Source organism: Myotis davidii, unplaced genomic scaffold, assembly GCF_000327345.1.
Source record: "Myotis davidii unplaced genomic scaffold, ASM32734v1 scaffold1477, whole genome shotgun sequence".
Classification (NCBI taxonomy): Eukaryota; Metazoa; Chordata; class Mammalia; order Chiroptera; family Vespertilionidae; genus Myotis; species Myotis davidii.
Window position 1 is genome coordinate 72,537 of NW_006288182.1, and position 16,126 is coordinate 88,662.

The window sequence follows — 16,126 nt, forward strand, 5'->3', positions numbered from 1 at the left end:
TAAAATGTTGAATTACAATACTTCACATAAGTAGGGTTTTTAAACTTTTTTTCAGCCTACTGAGAATTAATATAGTACCATTTCATGTCAAATATAGAAACATTATAACTATATAGGTCCATTTATTCCCTACATACACACACACACACACACACACACACACACACACTGACTTTTTGTTACAGTTGTCCTGATATTGCATCTACCTTATAATTTATACAAGACAACATTATAAATTTTCTTTTAAACAATTCTGTGTATTTTATTTTTTCCCCTTTAATTCTGTGTATTTTAAAGAAACTAAGAGAAACTATGTCTTTTATATTAACCATTTTCAATTATCTTCATTCGTTACTGAGGATCCAGTTTTCCCTTGGGTATCATTTCTTTCAATTCAAAGAACTTCAGTATGCCGAAACCGGTTTGGCTCAGTGGATAGAGCGTCGGCCTGCGGACTGAAAGGTCCCAGGTTTGATTCCGGTCAAGGGCATGTACCTGGGTTGCGGGCACATCCCCAGTGGGAGATGTGCAGGAGGCAGCTGATCGATGTTTCTCTCTCATCGATGTTTCTAGCTCTCTAGCTCTCTCCCTTCCTCTCTGTAAAAAATCAATAAAAAAAAACAAAAAAAACACAAAGAACTTCAGTATTTCTTGCAGCTTGGTTCTGGTGATTACAGATTCTCTTAATTTTTATTTCTGTAAAAATGTATATTTCACTCTTATTCTAGAAGGATATTTTTATTGCATATAGAATTATGGATTGACAGGATCTTTTTTTCTTTTAGCACATTAAAGATGTCACTTTACTGCCCATGGTTTCTCATTAAAAGTCACAGTTTTAATTACTTTCCCCTGTATATGAAGTATCATTTTTCCGGCTGCTTTCAAGGATATTCTCTTTATGTTTGTTCTTTCAGCAGCTTTACAATGATGTGACTAGGCATGGATTTCTTTCTCATTTGGGGCTCACTAAACCTCTTGAATCTGTCAATTTATATCCTTAACCCAATTTGGGGAACTTTCTGCCATTATTTCTTCAAGTATTTTTTGTCTTATTCCCCCTCTTCTCTCCTTCTGGGACTTGAATTACCCATATGTCAAACTAGAGCCATTGCTTTGGCTAGGAGAGTAATCTTTTAGAATCACTTTTTCTCAGGCCTGTGTATTTCTCATGGGGCAGAAGCCTGGGACTGGTGGTGGAGCTGCACTGTATCCCCATTTGGAAAGAAACATGGCTAGCCTATAGGTCAGGGCCTTTGTAGGACTGTGGAGGATGTGCAGGACTGGCCAAGAGCTCCATTTTCCTGGGCCTCTACTTTAGACATTCTATGTCAAGAGAGAAATGCAGCCATTATCTATGCATATGTGTGCCAAAGTGTTAAATGTTCCCATTTTTAAGTTTACACATTTCGATTTTGTAACCCTGATTTTAGGTTGACTTCTGAGAAGGACTGCTGTAGGCATTACCTTATCTTCAGTGATTAGGCTTTCTTAGTTTTTCTCATTATTGTGGCCCTTCCAGAAAAGCTTAAAAAGAACTCATGCTTATTTATATTTGAAATAAGTAAGACAGAAAAAGTTAAGAACCATACAATTTCACTCATATGTGGAATGTAAAACTGAAAGCAACAAATGAACAAACAACACAAACAAAGACTCATAAACACAGACAACAGTATAGTGTGGTGGTTACCAGGGGGAAACGGGTGAAATAGTGAAGAGTAACAGGGATCAAATATATGATGACGGAAGGAGATTTGACTTTGGGTGGTAAACACACAATGAAATATACAGATGATGTATTATAGAATTGTACACTTGAAACATATATAATTTTATTAACCAATGTCACCCCAATAAATTTAATTTTTAAAGTTTTTTAAAAGGAAGTTATAAAAAACAGAACAAAAAAATCTTGCTTCTTGATGAAAATTTAAAATAAGAGAAATATTTTTTTAGTTTAAATGTTGAAAGATAAGGTCATGGAAATCTCTCAGAAAGTACAATAAAGAAATAGACATCTGTGATACTGTCAACAATAAAATAAATGAGAGAGAGAGAGAGAGAGAGAGAGAGAGAGAGAGAAGAAAAGAAAAGAGGAAAGGAAATAGAAGAAAAGAAAAGAAAAAAGAAAAGGAAAGAAAAAAGAAAAGGAAAGGAAAAGAGGAAATTGGGGGTAGAGGGGGAACCTCAATGAAGGCTGTTACTGCTTGTGGCCACAGTGGGGCAGGATAAGTCCAAAAACTGAATGTGAATGCTGGCTGCTGTATCAGCTGCAGTGAATCAGGCCTTCCTCGCTTGTCTTAACCACCCACACACTTAGAGCTGCCTGCACCCTCACTCTGGTAACCTTTTTATTTCATACCCTCAGGAGGACCTGGTTTATCCAGTGCCCAGTGCCCTGCTCAGTCAATGTGGGAGCTGCTCTTCAACATCTGAGAAGTGAGAAGTCTCCTCCCCATCCCCAGGTTTAGCACATTGAGCTGTACCTGTGAGGGACACCGCACTAAATGTTGGTGTTCTTAGTTATGTTGGTGGTGGGGAGGAAGCAGTCACCAAGGGAAGAGACAGGAGAAAATGTCTTAAGAAGGAAAGCACATTCTTGTCCTATAAAAGCAAATCATTCTGTTGATGAAGAGTAAAGGAAGAAAATGCCATTTGTTTAACCTACTGCATGTTATTCATAATCATCTCACTTCTTATGCCTCACTATCACTGAAATAAGTTGTACCATCCCCACTTTGCTCAAAGTCACAAAGCTAACAACTTTCAAGTCACAACTCAAACCCTGGTCTTTCTACTACCACGTTTCAAAACCTCACAGAAAAAAAAAACCTTCAGAAGAAACCAATGAACAAGTATAGTTTGCACTGACCAAATGAAGCCCACAGATATCCAGGGGATGCTGATTAAAACTGAATAAGGAAGGATGTAATTAAGCTGGCTTCTGGGACAAAGTCAGCGCTCGCTGAGTTGAATTCTGGGGGAGGTGCAGGCCATAGATTGACAGAGTAATAAAAGCACTAAGGAAGGAAGTCATGAGGTAAGGAGGCTAACTTAGCTGAAGCAGAAGAGTTACAGGAAAAATTAATGAGAGCTGAGAAGGAGGAAGCAATTGTTCAACTTATTGTTTAACTCAACAGGCATTTGCTAAGCTTCAGCTCCATGCAAAATACCTGAGGGGGATTGGAATATGGGATCTCAACAGGCGGAGACGGAGGAATCCTGTGAGCCATCATAGAAAAAGGGAAGGGCCAGGTATTTGAGGAGTAATGAATATCGCCAATGGTATAGGACGAGTGAGGGGAATGAAGAAGATGAGAGCAGGAAGGCAGGATGTACCCTTTAGCAACGGTGGCATCTGATGAAACCATACCTTAGAAACTTTGGCTGGTAGTAGTACGTATGGAGGAGAAGGAATGGCGCCTGATAGGACAGCGAAATGGTTACTGCCATGGTCCAGGCACAAGACCTACTCCACTGACCGAAAATGAAAAAGAAGTTCTCCCTCTAGGGTGTTCTGCTTTTTACACATTAGCCGTTAGTTTAGACCACGTGACTGTCTCTGAGAAGCTGCTGACTCCCTCCTGAGCCTGCAAAACTGCAGACTCGAACTTGTTGCACAGTGTCTGGGTGGAAATTACATGAGCACGTTTTCAAAGAAAGAAATTCTGCTCTGTGGCTCTCCCAAAAAGAACCTGTAGGTTGAGAAATTGGAAAAAACTTCAGGAATGTTGATGGTATCTGCAGGGAAGACTGTCATTATCCTTCATAGAGATGCCATGTTTCAGGCTTGGTTCTTCAGCTTTGCAGGATTGGAAAGCTATTTTGTCAGCACCCTCTAAGAGATAGACTCGCCCTATCAAACTCAAGACCAAAGTATAAACCAGAATATTTTAGAGAGAGAATCATAACCATCATCATCAGCAAAGGGAGCAGAGACCTGACAAACATATGCTGCCATTGGGACACATCACTGAGCCAGCACGCCCTCTCCACTGAGCCACTCTGGGATGAATGCTGTCAGTGTGTGTCCCTGTTGCTGCCTTTCTCTATGCTCCATTTCTGGCCAACCCTCTCCCCTTCTAAGGGGCACATTCATCCTTTGGGTAAGCCAGTGCCATCCATAGGCTCCAGCCCAATCTTGCTCTGGTCAGTAAACCATTCTCCTTTCTTAAGATCAGTGGGGGGGGGGGGGGGGGGAATCTCACCACTCTGTTGATTTTATGGTTTAACTACCTGAGGAAAACCTCTAATTTTATGTCCAGATTCTTGCTGGGAGTAACTTCTTGTTGTCTCCTTATATGGCCCATGGGAGGAGTTTCTACTCTTCTATCCTATCCCTGGGGAGAGAAAATGAAACACTTTTTCTCTTCAAAATCCTGTTGTTTGAACTCTAAGTAATATTATCCTTTCTGTTCTCTGAGATCCTTTGCTCAATTTCATTTCTGTAGTTCTGTATCTGCCTCCATATGTTTTAATAATTATTTTGCCTCCCTGAAGAGAAGCTGTTCAGTCATTTCCATATGTCATTCAAGGTGAAGTCCAGGCTCAGAAATCTAAATTATTTCTTGTTTTATCTGTGACAAAATAAGATTCATATTATTTAAAAGAACCTTTCAAAAATAAAAATAAAAGAACATTTCTCTTAACTTATGATGAATATCCCTTTGACAATGACTTCATATTTATCACTGCAGTAGAGTTTAAGGAGGAATGGTCAAGAATAATGTTCCTGTGCTGGCCAGGTAGCTCAGTTGGTTAGAGTGTTGTCCCAATACATCAAGGTTGCAAGTTCAATCCCCAGTCAGGGCGCATACAGGAGACAACTGATCAATGTTTCACTGTACATCAATGTTTTTTTCTCTCCCCCCCCCTTCCTCTCTCTCTAAAATCAATAAACATATCACCAGGTGAGGATTTAAAAAAAAGAATAATATTCCTTTATAACTGCAATAAATATTCCTTTTAAAAATGTATATAATGTTGCTTTATAAACTCCAAAAGAGCACAGAGTACCATATATTTCATATATCTTTGTACACTGTGTGGTATTTAATCTTCCATGTTCTACATAATAAATATTACTGCTTAAATGAATGAAATAACTAATTCACTAATGAATCCTTGTAACTATCCACAGAAGATGGTAGGGTTTCTTTCACACATGTCACAAGAGAAATGCATGTGATGCCCCTTTTCAGCCAAAGAATAAGTCATTCAATATGATGTGAAGTCATCTAGGTCTCACCACACCTCCCCTGTGTGGGTACCAACACATTGGACTGAAGCCCTTTGTTCCCTGTGGAAAGTCTGCCACCTCTGCATACTTGTCCTCAGGAATGTCGTTCTAGAAATAAACCAGCCTTCTCCCTGGGGTTCATGAGTCATACACAGAAGTTAATTCATTGGAGCAACAGAATTTTCTTAGGCTCTTTGTAAAAGTATTTCAGAGAGCCCCTCATGGTCAGGAAAGAAAAAAAACAAAGTTCTTTCCAGCTCCTGCCTCATTTCCTCCACCACCTTATATTTGGCTTTTACTGACAACCTTTACCTGCAGACCCAAATCCCAGTTCCTGGGCTAGTGTTGCCTGAAACAGGAAGTAGACTAGCAGAGCCTCCTCACCCGCCCACATGGCTCCATTCATTCATATTTGGTATCAAATCATACTCCTCTATCTCTGTCTTCTGGGCTGCTAATCACACTTGTGAGATACAGCACACCAATGACAAACTTGTATAATCTGTGTCAAAAGGTAGGGCCCAAGAGTTCATCTTTTTGTTGTTGTTTTCATCCTTTTAAATTTTATTTTTATGAAAGAAGTAATAATTGAATACATTTTCACTATGAAACAACAACATAAAGCTGAAGTTCCCCCTTGTTAACTATTTAACTTACATTGCTGTATTATTTTACTGTTTTTTTTTCTAGAATGCATTTTAAATATAAGAAATGCATGATTAAAATAAAATTCAAACAGTATAGAAATATGAATAGTAAAAAGAAATGTATTTCAGAACTGCCCCATTTCTACTCCTGTCCACTGTTAAGTTTGATGGTAGCCATCCAGACCTTTGTAAAATACATTTACATACACAAGTATGTACTTAGGCCATTAGTTTTATTTTTATATAAATGGGCTCATACTGTACATCTGTTCTACAACTTTCTTTATTCACTTACTACCTCACAGCTTTCCATGTCAGCACATTTAGCTTTACTTTGTGTGTTAACAGCTGCATAATACTCCATAGTTTGGTTGTGCCATAATTTATTTAAATATTCCCATATTGGTGGGCATTTGAATTTCTTCCTGTTTAGGTTTTGATTATTGGTTATTATAACAATACTGTGCTGAACATCTTTGCATATGTCTCTTTGTGTGCTATCCAAGAATGTCTATAGGCTAGATATCTAGAGGTAGAATTGATGGGTCAAAAAATGGTGCATTTAAAATGTTATATTTTTCAAATCTTACAATTAAAGAGTTAAACACTTTCACTACTCTTTCCCTTTATTCTGCAGAAAGCTCTTTCCTGGGAACTGACATTGACCTTCAGACTATAGACAATGATGTTGTCAGCATGGAGGTTTTCTTCAAAGCCTGGCTGCATAACAGTGGAACAGACCAAGAACATATTCATCTTCTTCTTCCTTCACAGTCTTTCAGCAACATTTCCAGAGCCAGAGATAAGCCAAGTATACACTCCTAAGAAAACATACTATATAGGCTATGATTATCCTAGTCTAGGATTAGTACTCAAGATTGGTGAGTCATCAGAATACAGAGTCCTTGAGGTTTAGGGATTAGAGGAGGATTTGGATGAAGTTGTCCAGTATAAGCAGGCAGAGTAGGAAAATTTCTAAAAAGTAACTGATTAGAAAACTGAATGTAATTAAGCCCAGATAGCAAGGACTGCTAGTTTAGAGGCAAAGACTTAGACATCTCAATAACAGGACAGCAGCTATGTTGCATAAGAGCACAGTAAATCATGTATTTCTCAAGTTTTTTCTTATTAATGAGATAGATATTCATGGCACTATAATTTGAGGCATGCTGGCACCTCAACAATATCAACAGGGCCTGTGAGTAGAGAAAAGAACCAAGACTAAACCAATATTACATAGAGGTATTCTGGCCATGGCCGATGTGGTTCAGTTGGTTGAGCATTGCCCCATGTACCAAAGGGTCGCTGGTTCAATTCCAGGTCAGGGTGCATACCCAGATTGAGAGATCGATCCCTCCCTGGTCAGGGGTCAGGTGGTAGAAGAGGCAGTCGATCTCTCTCTCTCTCTCTCTCTCTCTCTCTCTCTCTCTCTTTCTCTCCCCCCCCCCACCATTCCCTTCCTCTCTAAAAAAATCAAATTTTAAAAACTATATAAATAGAGGTCTTCTGGATAGGAAGACATCAAAAGCAACTACCAAGGCAGGCCCCTGAGAGGATATCTAGAGGCCCAAGACCATTTCACAAAGTACATTCAGTCAGTGTTTTGAACATGCCAACATGGCCCTGGATATTGTTCTGTCTGGTAGGGATACTTCATTCCAGGTCCCAATAGATGATAGGGGTAAGGCCATTTCTAGTCTCTATCCCCTTTAAAGATTGGCTCAGGACCCAGGGTGACAAGGGCCTGCAAATGGGCCCATCAGTACAGTCAGCCACACTCAGTTTGGAAAAGCCTACAATGTTGCACTACACAATAGGTAGCATTTTCTGGGTCTGACTCCTGAAGGCCCCGCTTCAAAGGGAGAGGTGTGTCTGGAGTTGTTCAAAATGGGTTCAGACTCCTGGCCCCAAAGGGAAAGATATACCAAGTCTATCTACTTCCAGAGCTGGGGCATGTCCTTACTACTCAGCCTGCCTCGTGCTGGGTAATTCTAAACAAAGAGGCTAGAGATTCACTTTTCTTATTAAGGAGAGAAGGGGGCTCAAAGGCTAGGAACTCTTGAAACCAGCCTTTCTTCCAATGTTGCACAGCATTTGCTCATGGTACCACTGAGAACTTCTCTATTTTGCCCTCTCTCTTTCCATGACTTTCAGCACCATGATCAGAGCCCGAATGTTTGTCTTCATCTACAACCATTTTTCAGCAATCCATAGATTCTCATGGTGCATGGTAGAACTTAGATCCAGACTCATCAGCTCTTCTGCTGGGGAGGACTTCACTGGCATCCAGATGCTCAGACATAGTTGGAATGAGGTCTGGGGAAAGTAGACCTACTGAGCGTTAGGTAGGACCCACCTAAGAGTTTATGCAACCACCATAAAGACCAGACTGTAGTTACCCATTGTTTTAAAAACTAATGCATTGCCACACACGTGGATTTCTACATATGTGGCTCATTACCAAAAAAAAAAAAAATGAAACAAAACAAAACCCTGAGCTCTCCTACAACAGAATCTTTTGAGGACTGCCCCTAAGATGTTCACTTTGACCCCTCCTTATAAAGTTCTCCTCCTTTAAGGGCTCCACCCCATACCACCTTCTTCTGTAGCTGCCTATGGCCCTTCACCCCACTATAGATGCTTCCCTCAGAGGCCTCCTTGTGATGGACAGAGTGCACAGTCACTTTCGGATGAGTGCCTTTCCTCATTCCTTGGATTTGTAGTCTGCCACCTTGGCACCTAGGTTCTGTATGGTGAGAAGCGTGCCTTGGTCTAGACCAGCCATGGGCAAACTACGGCCCGCGGGCCGGATCCGGCCCGTTTGAAATGAATAAAACTTAAAAAAAAAAAAGACCGTACCCTTTTATGTAATGATGTTTACTTTGAATTTATATTAGTTCACACAAACACTCCATCCATGCTTTTGTTCCGGCCCTCCGGTCCAGATTAAGAACCCATTGTGGCCCTCGAGTCAAAAAGTTTGCCCACCCCTGGTAGACCCAAGACCTACTTAAACAACTTTGAAAACACTGCTAAGACTATTGTTCCCATAGTTCTCAGCACTGGCTGCATTAAAAAGCACATGAAGAACTTTTCTTAAATACCAACAGCTGACCTTGATCCCCAGAGATTCCAATTTGACTGGCGTGAAATAGAGTTCAGTATCCTTTAAAAGTTCCCTGGGTGATTTTTAATTCCAACAGAATTGAAAACCTCAGCCAGTTTAATACACCTGTCCAATCCTAAAACTCAGGGGCCCAACAATGAAGTCAGGCACACGGGAATGAGGGGAAGCTGGAGTCCTAGGCAAACTCCCTCCTACTGACTTCTTGGACTCTGGAACACACCAGAGGCGTCTCACCCAAAATTAACACCTAGGTCTGATTGCTGACCCCAGGAGGGCCAGCTGGACCTGACATCTATTCTGTCATCCTATTTTTTTCTACCTTATTTCTACTTTTGTTTTTACCTCATGTTGCAGTTAGTATAGTTACAACATCAACTACTAGCCTTCTCACAAGGACTCCACATTTGTATATTCATAGCTTCATTAACAGTATTCAAACCTAGTATAAATTGTATTGAAAACCTTTGTAATATCAAGGATCCAAGCTTAGTGCAACAGAACATTGCACACTCACTGTGGCATGTAAGCACACCTGCTGGAGCAAAAGCTTAATGCAGATGAGCATAAGACCTTGATGAATAAAAACTCATACCTAGTTGAGGCCCCCTCAGAATTGCGATCTAATGCCACAGTAACGCTCCAAGGCTCAGAAGGTTCCATACTTTAGTTTCTTTGGGGAATTTAACAGTAAACTATTTCAGGAACTTATTCTTTCCCTGGTGTCAAATGCCCCTAGAAGAGCCCACAGAGGAACAGTGGCTGTCAGCTGACTGCCTGACTTCTGCTTTCCTGCTCTGCTTTCATCTGACCTGTAATCTTGCCAAAGTTTAGCCACAGGGAAGCAGCAGAGGCAACGTTTCCTTGTGTGGTTGCCAAAGGGTCTCTGCATACTGTAGTGTTAGCTGCCTCCTCCCCAAAGGACACACGTTCCTCTCAGACTGGATCACAAGCCAGATTTCTCACTATGAGGCACAGCTCAGCCAAACCAGAAGTAAAACAAGTAAAAATCATGTCAGACCCAGAAAATGCTACCTATTGTGTAGTGCAATACTGTAGGCTCCAGACCTGCTCTGCCTTCCCAAACCAACCTCTCTTCTCTCCTGCCTTCCACTCTCCTGCCTTCTCCCAATTCTTACTTTACTAATGGAGGTGGAATGGGTGGCAGATGTTATCACATAGCCTGAGGTAACTTGTGACAAGCATCCTTCCCCCAATGCCTTTTTTTTTTCTTTTTTTTTTTACTATAGTGTGCCTGAAATGTGATCTCCAAGAGCGGCTTCTCAGCCCGTCCCTACTGCCTGGCACAGCTGATGGCTCCCTGAAAATGGATGACCCCAAAGGAGACTTCAGCACACTCTACCAGATGGCTTCCCAGTCATCGGCCTCTTATTACAAGCTCCGGGTGATCAAGTATGGGTTATGGGAACCTCCCCAATCCATGCAAAGGCTGATTCTATGGGTTCCATGGCTAGAAAGTCCAGAGATAGAGGACATCCCCAAGTTGCAGGCAGGCAGGAGTCAGGACCAAAGCAGCAACTAGGGTGGGCATGAAAGCGCAGTCAAGCTGTTCCACACATGGAGACAAATGAGCAGATGATGGAGATGTGCCTCAGTAGGACACTCTGAGGTCTGGATGAGGACTGGAAATCCAGAAAGTCAGTGATGGCAAAGGCCACTTTTATTGCTTCCTAGTTCCTATCACAGTGCCCATGCACAGGTATCTGAGTAAGCTCGTCCATAGGTTTGTGACCATGGATGTTGCTAGGAGCCTTTTAAAATTCATGCTCTTCTTAGATGCATCCTGTCACCACAAAAGAGCCAGGACTGGGGAGCAGATGGTATAACCATATTGTGTTATACGGTTGCTGTAACAGGGGAATTATGGAAGTGTCTCCAGGGATGTTACTTAGAATGGAATGAGCTCAGGAGAAGAAATAGCCAACAGTGTCTGGAGCCTTCATGATGGCTGCTTCATTCATTGATTAGCAGGCTTTTAGAATGTGCTATGTGCCAGATACCTTGCTAGGCACTGGCCATACGTAGATGAATAATTTATAGTCCCTAACCTAAAGGATTTCACAATAGGGCCTTAGACTTACTGAATTTGAGTGGGTCTGGGTCGAGGTTCTTATTATCACTGAGGAGACTTTCACTGCCATTATCTCTTCCCAGGGCTTTAAAATCCAGTGGGATGTGCGAGTCAGTGACGTATGGTCTCCCATTCATCCTCAGACCCACAAGCTGTTGGCAGCTGGACTGGGATGAGCTAGAGACAAATCAGCAGCATTTCCATGCTTTGTGTCACAGCCTGCTGGTGAGTGTTTTGTGTCCCCAGGTGAGGAAGAAGAAGAATGTTAAAGTACCAACCATAGAAAAGCCCTTAGCTTAATCCTGCCCTGATCCCAGACCTGTCCCAATCTTCAAGAGGACAGGAGAAAACTAGAAATACTCTGAAATGTGGGTTAAGTATGACTTGCCTCTGTTGGTTTTATGTTGTAGAGAATAATATCTGAATTCAGTTTTATGATATTAAATTTACAAGACCCTGATTTTTTTACAATTAAATGGCAGCAGGGGGTTTTCCATAAGTAACTATACAGTATTTTAAAACCTATTTTCTTCCTCACACTGTGCTAGACACTATGGTTCATTTAAAAGAAGAGCACCTAGTCTGTGCCAGACATTGTACTAAGCCCTAGATATTTAATGGTTAACATAATAGACATTATCTTGGCTTCAAGGAATTTACTCTCTAATGGAAGAGACAACTGAACATATATATTCTTAATTGTGAAACGTTTATGAAGGAGAAGAAGTAGCTGCTATCAGAGAGTGTCTCTGAGAAAGTGACACTTAAACTGAGACCTACCAGATAAATGGTAATGAGCCGGGTGAGGGGTGGTAGGAAGAGCACTGCAAGTGCTGGGAAAGGAATGTGCAAAGAACCCAAGCCTAGAAATAGCTGAGAGAATAATCTATAATAATATAAGGGTAATATGCTACTTAGACCAGACAGCCTTCCGGACAAACTTCTAATCTAGATGAAGCCACATTGCAGTGCCGGGGGGGCGGGGGGGGCACAAGGCAGAGGCAGTTAGGGGCTATCAGGCAGGCAGAGTGCTTTGGGGCAGGCAGGCAGGCAGGCAGGTGAGCAGTTAGGGGCCAGCAGTCCCAGATTGCGAGAGGGATCCGGATTGCAAGATGTTGCAGGCCAGGCTGAGGGACACACACACCCTCCCCCCTGCACAAATTTCACGCACCAGGCCTCTAGTCAAGAATAAAAAGGCAGTTGTGACTGAAACAGAGTGAGGGAGAGAACCAAAAGGTGGGGAGGACATGTGACTGGGGGTCAAACCAGGCAAAGCTTTGTAGGCCAGATTAAGGATACGGGACTTTAAGCACAGAAAGCAAGCCTGAGGAATGAATCATCTAAGTTTTTAAAAGATTACTTGGGCCAAAATTTGGAAAAGAACTGGCAGAGGCAAGAATGGAAGCAAGAAAACAAGGCAGGAAGGCACTGCAGTCGCCTGAGAAAGAGATGACAGTGGTTTTGACTCCAATATTGGAAGTCAAGATAAGAAAGGTAAACTTGCCAAAACCGGTTTGGCTCAGTGGATAGAGCGTCGGCCTGTGGACTGAAAGGTCCCAGGTTCGATTCCAGTCAAGGGCATGTACCTGGGTTGTGGGCACATCCCCAGTAGGAGATGTGCAGGAGGCAGCTGATCGATGTCTCTCTCTCATCGATGTTTCTAACTCTCTATCTCTCTCCCTTCCTCTCTGTAAAAAATCAATAAAATATATTTTAAAAAAAAAGAAAGGTAAACTAATTAAATAATTAAATTTTAAAGAAAGAATGAGAACTTGGTGAAGGATTGAATGTGGGGAGCAAGGAAAAGGAAAAGATCAAATAACTGCATGGTTTCTGATTTGAACAAGTGAGTGTATGGCATTTCCTAAAATGGCGAAACTGTCACATACATGAAGCAGTAACACAACACTTACAAAGCAAAATAAAACAACTGCCAAGATAACCCAAGGACGTGTATAACTGCTAGTGGTTACAGACTAGAGTTTTGACCCAGCAGGATGTGTGTGATCGGAACAGCACAGCCATGCGTCTCTTTCACTATCAGAAGCAGACTTCTTTTTTTTCCTGTTTCAAAGCCCACACTCCCTTTTAGGTCCACCCACTGAGTTCCTGTTTCCGATCTGCAGAACACCCATCTCCTGTCTTTGCAGAGCAGAGACAACAGATATATTCTGACTCTTAGAGCCCAACAGCTCGGCTGACAACTTACTCCACCCAATTCCTCGGGACTCGGAGATGCTGCATCACTCAGGAGGAATTTCTCTCAAGTGGCTTCAGTACAGTCTTACAGTACATGATAGTATTTTAAACAGACATCGGCTCTTTTTTTATTTTTGAGTTTAAGTCATATGAAAAACTCTGAATTATTTATTCTGAAGTAATTTTGTTTTTGCTTTCTCTTTTATTAGCAATAAGGGATATAACTTTCAATTCTGTGTTACTGTGAGTTGGAATCTGAGTGTTTCACATAGGTAATTTTTATATCTTTAACTGACTTCTGAAAAACAGGGACTATTTTCAAACAGAAAGCTCCTATCTGAGGCCATCCAAAGTAGTGTGTGTGTGTGTGTGTGTGTGTGTGTATGTAATTGATTTCAGAGAGGAAGGGAGAGGGCAAGAGAGGTAGAAACATCAATGATGAGAGAGAATCACTGATCGGCTGCCACTGCCTCCTGCACATCTCCCACCAGGGATCCAGCCCACAACCTGGGCATGTGCCCTAACTAGGAATCGAACTGTGAGTTCCTGGTTCATAGGTCAATGTTCAACCACTGATCCACACTGGCTAGGCCCAAAGTGCATTTTTTTATAGTTTGCCTCAAACCTCATCTTTTCCAGGAATCCTTTACCAATGTACTGTCCCCTACAGTAATCTCTCCTTTTTTCATTTTTTCATCTTAAATAAGTTAAAAATACAGATAAGCATGAAGTAAAAAATTTTCTTAGCTCCAAGAATTGAGAGTTGTTAGCATGTTGACATATCTGCTTTTAGCCTTTATATGTATTTCTATGTATGTAATAAAATCTTCCCCAATACATTTGAAGTACATTTCATCCCCAATGTCAAAGGTACTTTCCCACCTCTGCCTAATCCCTGGCAATTACCAACCATGAGTTTGCTGTGAATCCTTCTAGTTCATTTTTCATTTCTTAGTTCTCCCCTCTGTATCATGAATGTTTTTCTTTCTTTTTTTTTGTATGGAGTTCTTGGTGGTGGCTCTAGAACAGGAAGTTTTCCCTGCTAGATGGGATGAACCAGTTGGTGTTGGTCTGTGAATCCCCTCTAGCCACCAGATTTGGTGAGGAGTATGTCTTGCCTCTCTCCCAAGTATGTCTTGTCTCCTCCCTACTACAATTCTGCATTTAATCCTCAGTAACATATTCATAGAAAAGCTCAAGTAAATTTATAATGCTGCACCCAACAACATCTGGGCCTTGTTTCGGTGGAGCTCTGTGACTAGAACTCCCAGCTTGGCTTTCGATTTTCTAACCAATCTAGTTTTACTCTTGTTTGGCTGTTAGAGGCTCAAAACAAAATACTGTACATTTTAATACACAGCTGGAGGGAGTGTACATGTTCTGGAGAGTGGTACCCTTCCACACTTTAATGCCATCTCTGGACCCAAGAAAACAATCAGAAAAGGAGCAAAGATATGTGTACCAGCATGTTCATCTTACTAAGTGTCTGTCACTTAACCCAGGTTGTGTATATTTTACCTCATTTAATCTTCACGGCAACTCTGTGAGAATAAGGATCATTGACCTTGTTTTCACAAATGGGGAAGACTGACATCTGAAGAGATCAAGTGACTTACTGAAGTTCACACAGCTACCAAAGTGGCTACCTCAGAATTTGAATCTAGTTCTGTGGGTTGCAAAGCCAATGCTTTTTATGTCTTGCTGAATTCCTACTCCTACTCAGGATGTAGCCAGATAAATTGACTACATCACTGAGACTAACTCTCCCTTCACTGCACATCCCCATGCTTCCGTGCATCACTGGACATGAATTAAAGGGACTGGGCACTTGTCCAGCTCCTCTCCCATCTTGCACTACTGTTGTTCCCTCTACTCTATGTTTGCTCCACCTCATCCAGATTAAAGATCACTCTTTTTCTGGAAAAGAGAGAAGCAAAGTAGCATTTGAATGGCTCTTCCTTCTTGTTTTTCACATGACATCTTCTCCAAGCAACATAAAGCCTGAAGGGCAGGGTGTTATAGAGAGAAGAATTTTCCACAAGGCTCAGCTCATTCGCTCAATAACAAAACATTTTTTGAGTACCTACTATGTGACAAGACTATTAACCTTCCTGATTCTATTTGTAGAAGTTTTTAGCACTTCTTTAACTCACCCTTGGTTTTGTATTCTTTCTTACACCTTTTTCATATGTTCTTTTAAAATCTGGTGTTGTCAGTTCCCCATGTAACATTCTTGCCTTCTGTTTCTCACTGTGATGTTTCCCCTCCAGCTAACTTCTCATTCTAACTTCTGTTTCTTTTAATAGCTACTCACTCAGGCTTGAAACTTCAGTCACTTCCAGCCCTCTCACCCTTCACACCTGCTTTGTCACTAAGTCATAGCAGTTTTCTTCTCATAACATGAATTGTAACTGTCCTTCCTTTTCCCACTGCTTGTTTGAACCAAGACATCAGTAAACTCCTATCTACCTTCCTTACCTCCAATCTCTCCCTCTTCTAATTTGCCCAGCTCGTTGAACCAGATGAATCTTCGTGAAGCATTCTCTTGACTATCACACGTTTTTCCATGGTGCCAGTACTCAGTGACTTTAGCCTCATCTATTCTATCCCATAGTACCTATCGGTATTGCATCTATCTTCTCCTCTCCGTTCTATTGATCACTATCCTAGTTCAGTCCTTTTTTACCTCCTTCCTTTAATGTTGGAAAAATATCTCAACTTTTTTTAAATTTTGTTTTATTGCTTAAAGTATTACAAAGAGTATTACATATGTCTCCTTCCCCCCTCCTTAACCTTCCCCCCACCTCCCCTATCCCCCACTG

General features: G+C 41.3%; 1 protein-coding gene across 1 annotated transcript in view; it reads left to right on the forward strand.

Annotated features, from left to right (window-relative positions):
• M1AP (meiosis 1 associated protein) overlaps positions 1-16,126 on the forward strand; it is a 52,830-nt gene that overhangs the window by 19,282 nt on the left and 17,422 nt on the right. Inside the window, exons 4-6 of the mRNA XM_006759990.2 lie at positions 6,527-6,700; positions 10,264-10,426; positions 11,189-11,330. Coding sequence (XP_006760053.1) covers positions 6,527-6,700; positions 10,264-10,426; positions 11,189-11,330 — 479 coding nt within the window. The remainder of the gene's footprint in view (positions 1-6,526; positions 6,701-10,263; positions 10,427-11,188; positions 11,331-16,126) is intronic.